At 42.9% G+C, this 18,715-nt stretch overlaps 1 protein-coding gene across 2 annotated transcripts in view; it reads right to left on the reverse strand.

Moving 5' to 3' along the window:
* CLCN5 (chloride voltage-gated channel 5) overlaps nt 1-18,395 on the reverse strand; it is a 157,973-nt gene extending 139,578 nt beyond the window's left edge. For both annotated transcript variants that reach the window (XM_079764674.1, XM_079764673.1), the window contains exons 1-3: nt 18,098-18,395; nt 17,398-17,511; nt 15,116-15,273 (exon numbers count right to left, since the gene is read on the reverse strand). In XM_079764674.1, coding sequence (XP_079620800.1) covers nt 15,116-15,131 — 16 coding nt within the window. In that variant the 5' untranslated portion in view covers nt 15,132-15,273; nt 17,398-17,511; nt 18,098-18,395. The remainder of the gene's footprint in view (nt 1-15,115; nt 15,274-17,397; nt 17,512-18,097) is intronic.
* Nucleotides 18,396-18,715: the final 320 nt, after the last annotated feature.

Genomic DNA, 18,715 nt, shown 5'->3' on the forward strand with positions numbered 1-18,715 from the left:
TAAGTTTTCTACCACCCATCTCCTGACTAAAATTTCAAATATTAGAGAACCAGGGCCAGTTAAGGCAGGCTAGTGACTCTTAGTCTCTAAACACACAACTGAGTGAAAGAACTATTCATTAAACCAAATCAAGAGGACATTCAGCTGGACATTCCTTTTACTTCTTGTATCTCAGGCAAAAGCCTCCTTTTGGGGGGAGGAAGAGGGACTAAAATGATTTTGAAGCATTTGAGGATTTAATTTAATCAAGACATTATTATATAAATATCAGGGAACTTAAATCTTCTCCACTTCAACATAAGACATACCTGCAGTCCTCCTCAGGTCCTTAAGCAAAACGCTCAAGAAATTGTAGCCTAGCATTCACTTACAATATTTAAACAAGTTAAGCAAGAACAACTATTTATCCAGACAAAGACACTTAATTGTTTAATTGTGGCCTACAATACAATCACTATGCTACTTGGGTATTAACATACCCACAGACCAAAACCAATGACATAATTAAAGTTGCTTCATCAAAAAAAAAGCAAACAATGAAACCAAGCTTTTAACCTAATTTTATCTCACTTTCTTAGCATGAAGCCACAGCTTAACAAAGCCACATGCTCCTCCCCTAAGGCCCCTAGCCACTATAATTCCCTGGTAGCTTTCAGAGGCCCTTTCTTTTCCCAGACTCGGCCTCCTGTGCTTCAGATCTGACCTCTCACTTGAATCACTATTACAGCTTTTATTTCTTAGTATAATAGTATCAAGAAAAGATTCAAGTGGGGTATGGGTTTTATTTAAATTTTTTTCTCTAAAGGCATTATAGTTTGTTGTAAACAACTCAAGCAGTATAGAAAGGTGTCAAGTGGAAATGAAAAACCCCTAGTCCTGACAATCCTAATTTCCAAGGTAACAATAACTGTTTCTTGTGCATCATTCCAGAAGATGTGTATACATATGTAAATATACATATATACAAACTCATGCCTATCCTCTGCTCTCCCCTTCTTTCTGTTGTACAAATACCACTATGCACCCTTTTCCCCACTTAAAATGTATCCTGGACAGCATTCCCTATCATTTTATATACATCTACTTCACTCATTTAATGAAATGCATGGCATCCCATTGTGTGTATACACCACTGTTAATATAACCAATCTTTCATAATAGACATCGATTCTCGATAGTGAAAAAAATGGCAACAAGTCAACTAACATCCCCTACCAAGTGACTTTTGTGCAGTTCTTTTTCAGTCTAAATTCACTGGGACAAAAGATATACAATTCCTACATTTTGATAAGGACATCAAGCTGCCCTCTAAATGTGCTCCAACAATTTATATTGCCACCAACACTGCACAGAGGTGAACTTTTATATCAATCGCCTAAAGTTCCTGCAGCTCAAATAGGGAACTAGATATTTAACACGAAAATAGCTACTTACTGGAGATTTTGTTACATCTTTTATTTTAACACAGTCTGAAAACCCAAATGCCACAGTTAGTGGCAGCCACACCTTGCTGTGATTAACCCTACCCCCATCCAAAAGCAAATTCAGAAGGCACAATATATTCCTCAAAATTAATCCAGCTCTTTTAAAAATATATATATATGAATTTATTGTTTGTCAATTATAGTTGCCATTCAATGTTATTTTATGTAGGTTTCAGGTGTACAGCATAGTCCATCTCTTGAATAATTAATTCCTTAGGTTTGGAGATTTTATGAGTGAATGCAGCACAGAAGAGAAACCTATACTCCTACTGGCAACATACCCACAATTATCTCTAACACCAAGAGCGCTACATAGTGGTGTGATATAAGGTGTTTTGCACTCAGCCATCCTATATAATAAAACCCTAATACACAAATCAACCGAACAGTGGAACAACCAGTCACTATGACGCACACTCACCACCAGGGGCAGACATTCAATGCAGGAGCTGCCCCCTGGTGGTCAGTGTGCTCCCACAGTGGGAGTGCTGCTCAGCCAGAAGCCGGGCTCATGGCTGGTGAGCACAGCAGCCATGGCGGGAGCCTCTCCCATCTCTACGGCAGTGCTAAGGACCCCTCCGCAGTTGGACATCCCCCAAGGGACTCCCCCGTCCCCACTGCACGAATGTTGCACACCAGGCCTCTAGTAATTAGTTAAAGGCATTGGCAATGAAGACACACTTTAAATATGTAAGAACACAATACATCTGCATATTCATGGCATGAGATGATCTGAATGATTTTGCTAATTAAATGAAGAATCTGTTTTATTTTTTCCACTGATAATGAATGTCTGTAAGCATCTCTGTATAGAATCTAGGGGGCCCTGGACAGGTGGCTCAGTTGGTTGAAGTGTTGTCCTATACACCAAAAGGTTGTGGACTCAATTCCCAGTCAGGGGACATACTCAGGTTGTGGGTTTGAACCCCAGTCAGGGCACATTCAGGAGGCAACCAATCAATGTTTCTCTCTCTCTCCCTCCCTTCCTCAATCTCTAAAATCAATAAAAACATGTCCTTGGGTGAGAATTTTTTTAAAAAAGGAACGTAGTGAATCACATCTAGAATAACACTTGCTTAACATTTGATATTTTGCAAAGCACCTCAGCATACCATACCTCATTTAAACCCCATGGCAATGCTAGTAGGAAGGTAAGGCAATTATTACTCATTAAGCAAAAGATCAATAGGATGTGCTGGACATTCTCTGTAGTATGCAAAGATGGACGAGACACTCCCCTCTCATTTACTGTCACTCTGCCCTATTCAATCTATCCACAAAGCCTTCACATTGCACTCAGGGTATTTGGTAACATGACCTACACAACCCTGTGTGACCAGAGCCCTGCCCACCTGTCCAATTTCATCCCGTGCCCCTGTATACCTCATTCACTATGCCCAGCCATTTTTCAGTCTCAGCTGAACTTGTCACTTCCTCCCAGAACCCTCCTTCCAGTAAATTGTCTCATGTATTATTCTCTTTCACAGGACTTTACTTCGTAGCACTCACAGCACTTCATAATGAAATACTTGTGTATTTATCTGTTTGTATTCCAACACCTTCACACAACAGCAAGACTTAGAGGCAAGAATCATGACTTTCTTTAATTTATCTTTATTGTTGAAAGTATTACAGATGTCCCCCTCCCTCCCCCCCCCCACAGTGATCCCCGCCACCTTGCTCCCTTCCTCTCCCCAGGCATTATTGCCAGTCTTTGGGCTATGCTTATATGCATGTAAGTTCATTGGTTAATCTCTCCCTGCTCCCTACCCTCTTCCCTCTGAGATTCATTAGTCTGTTGCATGCTTCAATGTCTCTGGATCTTTTTTTTCATCAGTTTATATTGTTCATTACAAGAATCATGACTTTTGAGGTCACTGTTAAAACCCCAGCACTTAACCAATGTAGTGTCTGGCACACAGCCAGCATAAAAACAGAAGTATTAAACAAATACAGCCAATACCGTCAATGGGCATACAATATAGTGGGGGAACACAAAAAATATTAAGGCAAATTTTACCAGAGGATGGCCAAGGTTTCAAGAAAGACTACAGAGAAGAGACGACTTTTCAGCTGATTACCGAAAGGAAGTAGGCATTTGCCAGAATGCAACAAAGGGAAATTATCTAGGTGACCAGGGATGGGCTACACATGGGGAAGAACAAGGACTGTATGGTTTCTCAGAAAGTTTTGACTTGGATATCTGGGTGGATGGCAGTACAATTATTCACTATAAAGAATGTAAGTGGAAGAGGCTCTGTTATTATTATCTACTAGAGGTACGGTGCACGAAATTCGTGCACGGGGTGTCCCTCAGCCCAGCCTGCACCCTCTCCAATCTGGGACCCTTAGAGGGATGTCCGACTGCCCGTTTAGGCCCAATCCTCTTAAACAGGCAATAGGACATCCCTCTCACAATCCAGGACTGCTGGCTCCCAACTGCTTGCCTGCCTGCCTTCCTGATTGCCCCTAACCACTTCTGCCTGCCAGCCTGATCACCCCCTAACCACTCCCCTGCCAGCCTGATTGATGCCTAACTGCTCCCCTGCCAGCTCCCCTAACTGCCTTCGCCTGCAGGCCTGGTCCCCCCAACTGCTCTCCCCTGCAGGCCTGGGTCCCCCCCCAACTGCCCTTCCCTGCAGGCTCGGTCGTCCCCAACTTCCCTCCTCTGCCGGCCTGGTCACTCCTAACTGCCCTCCCCTGCAGGCTTGATTGCCCCCAACTGCCCTCCCTTGCAGGCCTGGTCCCTCCCAACTGCCCTTCCCTGCTGGCCTGATTACCCATAACTGCCCTCCCTTGCAGTCCTGGTCCCTCCCAACTGCCCTCCCCTGCTGGCCATCTTGTGGTGGCCATCTTTGACTACATGGGGGCAGCCATCTTGTGTATTGGCGTGATGGTCAATTTGCATATTACTCTTTTATTAGATAGGATAGAGGCCTGGTGCACGGGTGGGGGCCAGCTGGTTTGCCCTGAAGGGTGTCCCGGATCAGGGTGGGGGTTCCCTTGGGGCATGAGGTGGCCTGGGCAAGGGGCCTGTGGTGGTTTGCAGGCCAGCCAGCGACCCAAGCGGAGGCCCTGGTATCTGGGATTTATTTATCTTCTATAATTGAAACTTTGTAGCCTTGAGCGGAGGCCAGGGCAGGCCAGGGTGGGCGGAAAGCTTGGCTTCCTCCATTGCCAGGGAAACCCAAGCCTCCTGCTCGCTCCATGGCCGAAGCCATTTTTGTTGGGATTTATGTATTTTCTATAATTGAAACTTTGTAGCTTTGAGCAGAGGCCAAGGCAGGCCAGGAAGCTTGGCTTCCTCCATTGCTGGGGACAACCCAAGCCTCCTGCTCTCTCCAGCTCCATGGCTGCCACCAGTTTTGTTGGGATTTATTTATCTTCTATAATTGAAACTTTGTAGTCTTGAGTGGAGGCCTGGGCTGGCCAGGGTGTGCGGAAAGCTTGGCTTCCTCCATTGCCGGGGAAACCCAAGCCTCCTGCTCGCTCCATGGCCGTAGCCATCTTGGTTGGGTTAATTTGCATACTCGCTCCTGATAGGTGGTGGGCATGGCTTGTGGGTGTAGAGGAGGTATGGTCAATTTGCATATTACTCTTTTATTAGATAGAATTACCAGTAGAGCCCAAGGAAAAGAAGGCCTTGGCAGAGGGAAATTTGGGTAGCAGCAATTCCTCTGCCCACCTGCCTCTCATCACTCTCAAGCTCAAGAGGCAAGGTCAGGATTGCAACCTGGAAATATTCAGTGCTGAGTCATGAGAAGACTTAGTACAGACAGGGCCCTGGGGGGGGGGGGGGTTCTCTACTTATGAACTTTTTTTTTTTTGGCCAGAAGATGTTAATGATATTATCTTTTTGGAGGAAGAGGGGCAGGGCAGAAAAAAAGAAAAATTCAATGCCCAGAGTATCCCACATACTTGGTAATATCCAGTTCATCTCCATTGAATAGTCCCTGTCCTGGATTTATTTCTAACTGCTCTGTGTTACAATTTCTGTGTTGCTCTTCATGGAAGTAGTCAGGGCAGAAATCCTAAATAAATATAATAAAATGCTACCTAGTACCTGAGTGGCATTGGGTTGAAAAATATTAAAATAGGTCACTACTACGGGGGTTACCTCATCCTATTAACTCCTCAACAGTTTCTTTGGTCTGACCACAGGTCTATAAATACCTGGTGTTAACAGAAGGTAGGAATAAGAAGAATCTGGCATGTGTTGCCACCTGTACTGAAACTTTCTAGTCCATCCTCCCCTCCTGCCCCACCACACACAGAACAGCCTTACATGAAACAGGAAACTTTGAATCATAATTTTGGTTAAAACCTATAGTTTATTTCAAAAATGCTAACAGAGTGACGGGAAGAGAAAACACACCCTGGAAGCCTCAATGACAAAAACAATTGTTTGGTGGGGGAGGGGCACTGAGCTTGTAGCAATAAAGTGGAGTAGGGAAGAATTAACATCTAGCAGAAAATTATAAAATAGTCAAGCCTAGGGGAGGCAGTATAATGCAATAGAGTGAAATAGGCAGAGACTGGCCTTGATTTCATCTTTCCAAGATGAGACATTTGCAATAGATTACCCTTAAAGACCCTTTCCAGTTTGAAAACATCCGATTAAAAGCATATTAATTTGTTTTCCTGCTGCTACTGCAATTATTATACAATCACAGAACTAAGACAGGCTAGGCATTTTGGTGATTCTCATTCTCATATACCGCAGTGTTTAACAAGTGCCAGGCAATGTTCAAAGGCCGTATATGTGCATATTAACTCACTTTGTCTCCCAATAATCCTAAGTGTAGGTATGATTATTATTAACCCCATTTTATTTTATTATTTTATTTTTTTATTAAGATATTTATAGATGAAGAGGATGAGGCAAAAAGTCATGAAATAACTTGCCCACAGCTAGCGATGACCAAGCCAGGATTCAAACCTAGGGAGTCGGTCTCCAGATACCATGCTTCTCAGATGAGACAATTGAGGCCTTTGGAGTTTAGGTCACTTTGGCTACCAACTGGCTGAGCTGGATTCAGATACACGTGTATCTGATTCCAAGGCCCATGTTCCTTCCACAACTGTTTGCTTGGGAAGGAATGGCTGGCTCTTAGAGAAAAATTGTCTGAAAAATGGTTTTGTTCTGTGTGTTTTTTTTATGTATTTTTATTGATTTCAGAGAGGAAGGGAGAGAGAGATGGAAACATCAATGATGAGAGAGAATCATTGATGGGCTGCCTCCTGCATGCCCCACACTGGGGATCGAGTCCACAACCCGGGCAAGTGCCCTGACTGGGAATTGAACCGTGACTTCCTGATTCATAGGTTGATGCTCAACCACTGAGCCATGCTGGCTGGGCTGTTTTGTTCTGTTTTTAATCCTCACCCAAGGATATGTTTTTATTGATTTGAGAGAGAGAGAGAGAGAGAGAGAGAGAGAGAGAGAGAGAGAGAAACATCAATGTGAGAGAGAAACCCATCAGTTGCCTTCTGCATAGGCCCCAACCAGGGATCGAACCCACAACCTTTAGGTGTACAGGAGGATACTCCAACCAACTGAGCCGCCCAGCCAGGGCTGGAAAATTATTTTGGTTTATCCCCTACCCAATGCTTTTTATCATAATCCATTCCTCACCTATCCTGCCCCACTGAGGAGTTGAGTTGTAGAAGAGCAATACTAGTAGTGCAGAAAAACAGCTCATTTCTGTATCTGCTGTAGGTGAGACACTGGGCCAGACAGACAAAAAAGGGGGGAGAGGGGCTCTGTTTCTTTACTCCTGCTCTAACAGCATCACTTTCGTTTGAGAGTTACACAGATACTAACATTTTGGTCAACAGGCAGGAACAGATGGCTTTTCCTAGGTGATAGCAGTCCAACTATCAAGCCACACAGCTGTCCAGATTTCACACTGAAGTTCTGTCATCAACTCACTGAACACTCTGTGATGCTCCCCTGGCCCCCATGTGTTAGCTAAATCACCAGTGTTTACAAATACACTGTGATGTGCTAAAAAAAAAAAAAAACTGCAAGGTGGAAATACGCTTCCTTTGGATCTGAAGCCAACAGAACCTTTTCTTATTGCAACTATTTTATTAAAATTGTCCTCTGCTTTATTCATGCTTGCCCTGATATATTTCGCCACCTTGCCTTGTTATTTCATTCCCACACTGTCATCTCCCCATTTTTGTACAATCTCCCTGTCCCCACTCTCATTCCCCAAGAGTTTTTGGAGTCAAGAGGAGAGGCAGTCAAAAACTACAAGAGTACTTGAGAAAGTATTAATAGAAAAAAAAACTGCTCTAACCAAACCCTCAGGGGCTTGGTTTCTTTTTTATTATTATTATTTTGGAGATAGAGAGGACATAGAATGGCTGAAGCAGCTGTCCAGAAGCCCACACAATTCACTCCTTGTGGGAGGCACTATTATTTCATATCACATTTTCAAATACTTGTTTTCTGATTATAAAAGTAATACATATACATTGCATAAAATTTGGAAAGTATTATAAAAGAAAATAGTAAGTTAATCCTACTACTTGGAGATAGCCACTTTGCTTCGTTTCGTTTCCTTCCATTCTCTATTGATTGTTACATTCATAGGTGTGTATATAACATGAAACACAGAGATACACAAAAACCCATCTATAATAATAAAAGCATAATATGCAAATCGACCGAAAGACCGACCAGCAGAATGACCGTCAGAATGACCTTCCTGACAACCATGCTATGGCATGCACTGGCACCAGGCCAGCCAAGACGGGTGCGATGCAATTGGTCGGGGGAGCCCCGCCATCGCCCCACAAATACCCCACAGAGGGAGGCCCAGGCCACCCTCAGCAGGGCGATCAAGGGGGGGCTCTGCAATCAATCACCCCACAGAAGGAGGCCCAGGCTACCGGTCAGTGACGCTGTGGTGGGTGTGCAGGGCCGGCCAGCGATCACCCTGCAGAGAAAGGCCCAAGCCAGCCAAGCGATCACACCCCACACCTGTTGCCCGCAGAGGGAGGCGACCCATGGTGGGGGAAGAGGGAGCGCTGCACAGATGGCAAGCAGTGGCAGCTGCAGGGATGGGGCCAGCTGCCAGCAGCTGGAGGAAGGAAAGCCCCAATAGGCACTGATCACTTGCCAGGCCTAGGGACCCTACCTGAGCAGTCCTAGATTGCAAGAGGGCGCAGGCCAGGCTGAGGGACACTGCCCCCCCCCCCTGGCCCACCCCACCCCACCCCCCATGCACCAATTTCATGCACCAGGCCTCTAGTGTTTAAATTAAAAAGCCAGTAATGGAATAATCCCATTATATCATGAAGATTTTCCCCAGCCTTACTTTTGATTTTTAATGGCCAGATAATTTACTCTATGGACCTACCATAATTTACTTACATTCCCCTTACTATGGAAACTGTGTCTTCAGTTTTTCACTATTATAAATACCTTAGTATATAAAGCTGTATGGCACACATATATCTGATATTTCCCTCAGAAATTATCTTTTTTTAAATTATCAAGGAATCCATGTTACTTACAGAAAAATTGGAAGATACAAATAAGCAAAACCAAAGTTAACTATAATTTCATTATAAATACTTTTGTCTATATCCCCTTAGACTTTTATTTATATTATACATACATGGACACAAGCACATATATTAAAATGGATCATACTATAAAAAATAAGTTACTGCCCAGCCAGTATGGTTAAGTGGTTAGGGCATCAGTCTGTGTACCTAAACAAAGGATTGTAGGTTTGATCCCCAGCCCTGATCAGGGAGCATGTGGGAAGCAACCAATCAAATCGATGTGTCTCTCTCACATTGATGTTTCTCTCTCCCCTCTTCTCTCTCTCCTCCCTCTCTTTTCCACTCTCTAAAAATAATCAATGGAAAAAATATCCTCTAGTAAGAGTTAACCAAAAATAAGTAAGTCAATAAATAAAATAACAGTTACTAACAACAGTCACCATGAATTGAGTACTTACCACATGCCAGACACTGATATTTTCATTTAATCCTCCCAGCTACCCTATGTATTACTCAGCAGTTCCCAAACTTGTCTACACATTGGAGTTACCTGGGGGGGGGGGGGGGCTTCTAAAATCCTGTCCCCAGAGATTCTGACTTAATTGGACTAGGTAAGGCCTGAGCCTGGGTGGGTTTAAGAGATCCCCAGGGGATCCTAATGGGTGTGTACAAGTTGGGAACTATTAAGTTCTCTGCTGTTTTGCTGCTATTATATCCATCTTGAACTGATGTGGAAGTTGAAGAACACTAAAGTAAGTAACTTCCCAACATCATGCAGTTGATAAAGGTGGAATTTCAAACCAGCTGTAAGCTCAGAGCCCACACTTTCAACTATTGATAATTTGAGATCAGCCTCCCTCTGCCCCACCCTTTAGCATCATATCAAGAACCTAATAGAACGCTACATTATCATTTTAGCAACTATAGTATTCCATTGTATCAATGCATCAGAATCCAAGTGCCATCAATTTTCCCACTATAGAAAATGTTACAAGCAATATCCTTATTGATACAGCTTTGTACACATCTTTCATTATTTCCTTAGGATAAATTCCAAGAAAGGGAAGTACTGGGTCAAAAGGTTTTGATAAATATTGCCAAATTGACATTCCCATCAGAAGTGTGTGAGAATGTCTTCACCAACACTGAGTTTTCTCATGCATTCTTTTTTACTCTTTGCAAATTTCATTGGAGAAAATGGTATACCAATTTATTTTTTTATTAAATGTATTGGGGTGACATTGGTTCACAAGATCATACTGCATCGTGCACCCATCGCCCCAAGCAAAGTCTCTTTCCATGACCATTTCCCCCCACCCTTTGCCCACCTCCACCTACCCCACCCCCTTTCCCTCTATCCCTACACTGTTGTCTGAGTCTATGTAGCTTAATCCTTCGCCTTCTTTCATCCAGCCCTTAAACCCCCTCCCCTCTGACAGCTGTCTGTCTATTCTATGCATCCATGCCTCTGTTTCTATTTTGTTCATCAGTTTATTTTGTTCATCAGATTCAACATACAAGTGAGATCAGATGGTACTTTCTCTGACTGATGATATGCCATTTTAATTCCCCTTTACTACTAAGAATATTTTTCATGTTTACTGGCGACTTAAATTTTCTTCTTTTATGTATTTTCTTATTCCCATCATTTGCTCATTTTCTAGTAAAATATTATATTTTTTCTTACTTTTCTGTAAATCTTTATGTATTAAGAATAATGAGTTTGCCTGGCTGGCACGGTTCAGTGGTTGAGCATCACCCTGTGAACCAGGAGGTCACGGTTCGATTCCCAGTCAGGGCACATGTCTGGGTTGCAGGCTCGATCCCGAGAGTGGGGCACGCAGGAGGCAGCCAATCAATGATTCTCTCATCACTGATGTTTCTATCTCTCTCTCCCTTTCCCTTCCTCTCTGAAATCAATAAAATATATATTTTAAAAAGAATGAGTCTTGTTACAATTGTTTCTAGTTTCCTCATTAACTTTATTTATGATTTTGTACAGAAATTTAAAGTTTTCATATACTTAATTATATTAATATTTTCTTTATTATTCTACCTTTGATATAATACATATAAACATCTTCCCTACCCCAAGATTATATATTCTCCTATATTTTTTAGTTCCTTTATCATTTCTCTATCTTTTTAAAAAATTTTAGATTATTTAATGCAGCAGTTCCCAAACAGGATTACACATCAGAATTGCTTACAGAGCTTCTTTAAATGCTCATGTCTTAAGACTGAATCACAATTTTGGAAGGGGAGTGAAACCTGAACAGAAATATTGTTAAAAGGTACCACAGGTAATTCTGATGCACACCCTCCTTTATTAAGAAACTATTTTAATCCTTCTAAATTTATATTGGTATAATTTTTCCAAATCATTTCAGCACATTTCAATAATTTGAAATGCTACTTTTATCTTATTTGGTAAGCTCCATGAGAGCAGAGACCATACCTGTTTTTACTGACCATTACATATTGTGCCTGGTGCACAACTGGTGCTTCCTAAATGTCTTTATTTGATTGATTGATTGATTGATTGCTTTGAGAGAGAGAGAGAGAGAGAGAGAGAGAGAGAGAGAGAGAGAGGAGACATCAATTTGTTGTTCCACTTATTTATACATTCATTGTTTGATTCTTGTATGTGCCCTGGCCAGGTATCAAACCCACAACCTTGGTGTATGGGGTCAATGCTCTAACCAACTGAGTTACCTGGCCAGGGCCATAAATGTTAATTGAATAAATAAATAACAACTGACAACACAAGTCTCCAACCTTATCTCATCCCAAACTGGCTAGTCTTCTCTTCAACATTTCCTTAACTATTAGGCCAATAAAATTGATGTTATTAATAATGATCCTGAGTTAGCAAAAAATATTAAATTATGCCCAGTATACTCTGTTTAAAGTAGCCAGGAAATGTATTGGAGGGCTCCATCAAGAAGTCAAAATAATTACGTTGGCCATGTTTAAGAGGTATGGGAATTCTGATCCAGTTCTCCATGGAGGAACTGAACAGAGGTGACTTGAGAAACTAAGGAAACTTGGCTTCCTCTACCACTTAGAGTTCCTCAGCTAGCTTCAGAGACTGACTCAGAGCTTCCATGAGCTGAAAGGCCCACACATCCCCCCTTCCATGAGCCCATGGAAAGAAAATTAGAATAAGGAATCAGGAGACCTGAGTCACTACTACCAACCTGTTTGATTATGGGCATGTCACTTAAGCTCTGGGGTTTGGGCTAGAGGTTTTCTAAGGATCTCTTCAGTTCTAAACCTCTAACTAAAGACCCAAACAGACTACCACAGGGTGGGACTTCCAAGAACAACATTAAATTGCCTGCAGGGAATAGTAGTAATAGAAGTGTAATAGTAGAAACAACAGCTATTGCTAAGTTTTACTGAGCACTTATTATATGATACACAATATTCTAAATGTCTCAGTACTAGTAATAATGGCACACACCTTATAGGACACTTACTATGTTCAAAGTGCTTTGCATATATTAATTCAATCTTTACAACAACCCTATAAAGTGAGTCCTATTATTATCCCCATTTTACAAAGGTGAAAACTGAGACACAGAGGAGGTTAAGGGACTTGCCCAAGGTCTCACAACTATCAAATGATGGAACCAATTGAGTTGAACCCAGACCCATACTTTTAACTACTATACTATGCTGCCACCCAAACTACTATTGTATAATGCTTATCACTTCAGAGGTTGCCCAAAACAAGACATGTGTTGTAGTTACTTAAGTGTCATACTCCCCTCTTCACTAATGCTAGAAAAATTAGGTTTTACTCCAATGTGATTTTAGACAGATCAGATTCCAGGGCCGGAGATAGCAAAATATATTATTTATTAAGAAAATAATGGCCGAAACCGGTTTGGCTCAGTAGATAGAGCATGGGCCTTCGGACTGAAAGGTCCCGGGTTTGATTCCGGTCAAGGGCATGTACCTTGGTTGCGGGCACATCCCCAGTGGGGGGTGTGCAGGAGACAGCTGATCAATGTTTCTCATCGATGTTTCTAACTCTATCCCTCTCCCTTCCTCTCTGTAAAAAATCAATAAAATGAAATATAAAATTAAAAAAAAAACAAAGTAAAAAACAAAAACAAGAAAATAACGAATGACCTTTTTATTAAAATTGTTATCCATTAAAATATATATATTATACAATAAATAAATCATTAACTACTAATGACATTTCCATTAAACACAGAGAAAACACATGTGCTTTTTATGCATCATTTAGAACAATACTTCAGATCCTCACCCGCGCAAACTCCAGTCCCATATTTTCATAATTGGCTTTTAAACAGTAACCTGACATCCCACAGGTGTCTCAAACAAAACAAGCCAAACGAAACAAGGTACAGTAAGTTCCTACCATCCATCCCCATGCCCCTCTCATAACCTCCCACATTCCCCATCTGAGTGAATAGCACCAATGGCCCCAGGCTTACTTCCTCCCACATCTGGTCACTGAACATTTCTAGAACTCATTCCATTCTCTCTATCTTTGTTGTTCCTGTTTCTGCTCAGACCTTTACCATCTCTTCCCTAAAGCAGTATACCAGAAACTCTCCAAATGGCTCTTGGCTTTCATTCTATCCAGCTCCCACCCCACTTCAACACTGCTGCCAAAGTCAACTTTCTTAAACAAAATCTGACCATGTTACTTCCATGTTTAGAATCTTTGTCTTCAGGATAAAAGTGTAAAATCCTCCGTAGAACATACAAGGCTCTTTTTTATCTGGCCCCCCAACTACCTTCCCGGCTTCATCTGAGGTCATGCCCCACACATCTCACACGAGGCACACAGAGCAACTTAGAAGTTCCCAAACAGTGCTTCTCTGTCTGCCCAGAATGCAATTCTCTCATTTGCCCATCTGGCAAACTCCCACTCGTTTATTTAAACCGGCTCAAAACTCAGAGTTCATTATGCTTTCCTCTGGGCATCTATTGCATTTTGTACCTCTCCCTATTATAACACTTATTCAGCCTGACACAATTTTTGTTTATTTGTCTGTCTTTTCCATAAGATAAGGAACTGTCTAGTGTCCCGTGTATTATTCACCTCTGTATTCTGTTTGTTGAATGAATGAATATCTCAGGATTTAACAAGAATATTCAAACTGCTCCAGATAAATGCCCATTGTGTGAGTCAAAGCAGGCACACAGGCAGAATCCCATTTCAACAAATGTCTTTAACTTGACAATCCTCTTATATCAAAAAATAGTTGTTACATTTGTGTGACTCCATACTTGAAGCCATAACCAACAGGATACAGTTTTAAAAGCTACATCAGACCACCAACAAACCTACCTGTTGAGTATTTATAGACATCCGAACTCTTCATTCTACCCCATCCTTAACCTTTTGTGGGTCATAGACCCATTTGGGTAGTTTACTCTATCAAGTCTTAAACCTACACTCGGCTTTGATAACATAAAAATCCCACACACCCCTGAAAATTCTGATACTATCCCAAAGGGCCCAATCCTCAACCCCACTAAAAGTAAGAAATAACTTTGTGCCAGCAGCAATTCACAGCTTCACAAGAGATATAATCCAGCAGGCAAGATATCAGTGAGCTTTGCTCTTGAGTAGTTCATAATATTAAACAGGCATTTTCCTTCTATCACCAAACATAAACATTGTAACATTAAATATGCTTTAAAGTTTTTACTGGGAAGAGGATGCCAGGAAGGTGTTGACATCTGTCTCCTTCACCTTTGAGAACCTTATGATAGAAAACTGCCAGAAACAAATGAAAAACACAAATATAAAAAAATATATACTGTTTCCTCAATATAACCCTCACGAGCACATGTTCAAACAAAGGAAGTTTTTTGAAAATGCTTCTGGCACGACATTTTCCTTCTACTTCCCCCACCACTCCTCCATCCCCACTTTTAAATATTTTTAACTTCTAGCTAGCGAACTTCTTTTAAACACAAAGGCTTTGTCCTTGTGAAGACAAAGGGTTAAATTAAAGAAACAGCTGGCTGCCTGCCACTAGCTGGGGTTGGGGGAACTAGGGATGGAAGATAGAGAAGGAGGAAAAACCAGTTAGAGGAATGAGTGCTAATTTTCTTACCCTGCCACATGGCCATGTTGATCCTATCCACTCCCACGTTGAGGTCACAGGCTCAGAGTTTCCCAGAGCACCCCAGTTTTGTAGGGAGGCTTTAACGGGATATAGATGGAACAGCAGCGGTGTGGTCTTACTTTATGACAGATGTTCAAGCCCCAACCCTGAAAATGTAAATAAAAAATGGATACCTGAATTTAAAAAATATTTCAAATCCTTGAAAACTTTCTCCTGTCCCTCCCTAAATCTCTCTTTCAAAGATATGCAGACAGGCAGTATCAAGTTCGCCCTAAGCAGCAAGGGATTGCTGCAGACACATAAAATGGGGAGATCAAGAGTCAGTTCACATTGCCACTGACTGCTGTCCAATTCTGTGTGGATCACGGGACCTTCAACAAACGGGATTTGGAATCTCAAAGGATGGGTGCTTGGATGAGATAATTGTTAAGCATCTTTCCTATCTTGATGTTCCATGCTTTGGGAAATAAAGAGCAGCATAATATCCAATGCCCTTCCCCAAACCCCCGACTTCACATTAAAAGAAATTGTAGAAGGGACAGCAAATTTTGTGACTACTTAAAGTTTAAAATAGATCTTATATAGGAAAAGAAAAGGAAGGAAGCATAATAAAAAGAGTGATCCCCTCTGGGTGGTTCTTCCTCTCTGCTTCATTATACTTTTCCACACTTTGCCAATGTCCTGTAGGGAGCATATGTTGCTTTTATAATGGGGGAGGGGGTGGAGAAAGACCAAAGAAAAAATAAAGTACCATATTTTCCAGCGTATAAGACGACTTTTTAACCCAGGAAAATCTTCTCAAAAAGTCGGGGGTCGTCTTATATGCCGGGTGTCATCTTATAGGGCGGGTATATCCCAAACTCTATATTTTAACTGGAAAAGTTGGGAGTTGTCTTATATGCCCAGTCGCTTATACGCCGGAAAATACGGTACTACTTTCAGTAAAGTCAAGTTAATCCAGCTCATTCCTATTTTTTAAATGTCAAATTCCACCTTAAGACAATACTATTTGCAAGGATATAAAAGATGCTAGGGCCCAGCCAGTGTTGGTCAGTAATTGAGTGTCAAACCATGAACCAAGAGGTCACTGGTTGGATTCCTAGTCAGGGCACATGCCTGGGTCCCTGGGTTTTGAGCTTGATCCCCAGTAGGGAGCATATAGGAGGTAGCCAATTGGTGTTTCTCTCACATTGATATTTTTATGTTTCTATCCTCTCTCTCTCTAAAAAAGTCAATGAAAATATTTTTTTAAAAGGTGCTAGGAATGGGGGGGATGAAAGATTCGACTACTTTGATTTTGAGTTTTAATATATTGAACACTTTGCTTGTCCATTTAAACAAGTTCTTAATTAATAAGTTGGTCTTCCTTACTTAGCATATGAGCCAACTTGCTTTTTTTAAAGAAAATGTTCTAACCTTTCTGACCTGGTCAACATCAAAGCACATTGTTATTTCCATAACTTTTTTAAAAATATATTTTGATCGGCCCTAGCCAGTTTTGGTTCAGTGGATAGAGCGTGGGCCTGAGGACTGAAGTGTCCCAGTAGGGGGCGGAAACCATAAAAATCTAACCTCCCCCACTCAAAATATATTTTTAATATATTTTTATTGATTTTAGAGAGAGGAAGGGAGAGGGAGAGAGAGATAGAAACATCAATGATGAGAGAGAATCAATGGTCAGCTGCCTCCTGCATGCCCCACACTGGGGATGGAGTCCGCAACCCGGGCACGTGCCCCGACTGGGAATCAAACCTCTCCTGGTTCATAGGTGAACGCTCAACCACTGAGCCACGCTGGCCGGGCTCCATAGCTTTTATACAAGCAACACCTCCACCATGAAATAAAAGCACTAGCACACACGTACTGAAGACTAACACAAAGTTGGGAGTGATCATTTTGGCCTTCATAAAGGATGTTTTAAGGACAAAGTGCGAATGCTGTACACTAGTTCCAAAAACAACAACAGAGAAAAGACAATGCTTTGCATAAAGAAAGATCCACAAAGTCCTAGGATGGATTCGCCAGAAAAAAAGAAAAATTAAAAAAAAAAATAAAAAAGTGCTCCCAGGACTTACTTATCTGGAACCTGGAACGGTGTTTGGGTTTGCCTTCTTCTCCTCCACCCCCCCCACCCCCCCACCCCTTATTTCGGGTGCAGTTACATAGTACCGATCCGCGCTTGGTGGAAACAAGCAAAATTTAACATCTCTAAAGTCCAACCCAGATACTTGCTAATAAACGTATGGAGTTTATGTAAAGTAGATTCTTACTGGCTTTTATGCCCCACACTTCTGGATTTCCTTCACTTAGTCGAGGTAGCTTACACAGACGTTATCAGGCGCACACGTACGGCTTCACTTGGCAGTCCAGGAAACTGATTTGCTCTGAAATGTAAGGTAAAGGCGCATCAATGTGAAGGGAAAGCCCTTCATGGTGAAGGCACTCAGGCGCAAGCCTGGACAATCTGGAGAGAACCGCCTTTCCGCTAAGTGGGAAAAGAAAAACTAGCAGCAACTAGTTTTCCGAGAGTTTGGACTCCACTTCTCTAAGACCCACACCACCCTGTGAGTCCAGAGCAGGAGGCAGAAGAACGGGGCCTTGACAGAGCTTTGCCAGCCAAAGCCACTCTGCTCCACTTCTGGAAAAGGGACGCCTTGCAGCTAACCTCCCCCTTTCAAAAGCGGGGCGGGCTTGGCGCCGCTCTGCGAGAAAACTTTGCTGGGACCCTAGCTCGGAGACTAGGGCTGGGCTCCCGAGAAGATGCCACCCTTCGCTGGCTAGAACTAGCCGGTCTAACTCCTTCAAGTGCCAGGCGGCGGCCAGGCGTGGGGAACCCCCATCTCCAAGGGGCCGAGCCAGCGGGGAGCGCTTCTCCCTGTCGCTGAACGCAGGGGGTGCTCAGGGGGGTGGGCCGGGAGCCAGCGGGCCGCGAAGGACCTGTTGGGGAAGGGACAGCTCAAATGTCTTTACCTGTCGCGGAGATCTGGAGCGGTGGAGCCCGTGTCCGCGGCTGGCGGGCCGAGCGCTCAGTTGGCTCTGGCGCCCAGAACACCAAGTTGAGCTAGCGCCCCACGTAGCCGGCTGAGCTTCATTCACAGCCCTGCCGGGAGGAGAGGGGGCCGAGCGGGCGCGCGGCTCACGTGACGGGCGCCTCGCCAAGTATCGGCCAAGCAGAGTTGACGTCTGCGCCTGCGCGCCCTGGCGGGGCCCTTTCCCCACACCTTGGGCAAGCGGGGAGGGGGCGATGCCAGCTCGGGTGGCGGCGGGACCTAAACTGCAGCTGAGATCGAGGAGCTGGGAGGGGTTTACGCTTGCGCAGCCGCAATAGGTAGCCCCCCCCCCCTCGCTGCCATATTTAATGAGGACTGGGCAGGCCCTAAACCCACTGCTGGGCGTGTCCATTGCTTTTGAAAGAGAAGTACTGCATTGTGTTCCACTGTGTCGAGCCTGCAAGAACGATTTTTGGTTTTGTCCTTAGCATGAAACTGTTTATCCTGAGCTCCTAGCCCACAGAGTAGTTACTAGTAGAAATTGAATACTAATTCTATTAGCTCACAAATTTTAAGACTAATAATATGCAAGACACTT

The sequence above is a fragment of the Cnephaeus nilssonii genome, assembly GCF_951640355.1.
Source record: "Cnephaeus nilssonii genome assembly, chromosome: X".
Taxonomy (NCBI): domain Eukaryota; kingdom Metazoa; phylum Chordata; class Mammalia; order Chiroptera; family Vespertilionidae; genus Cnephaeus; species Cnephaeus nilssonii.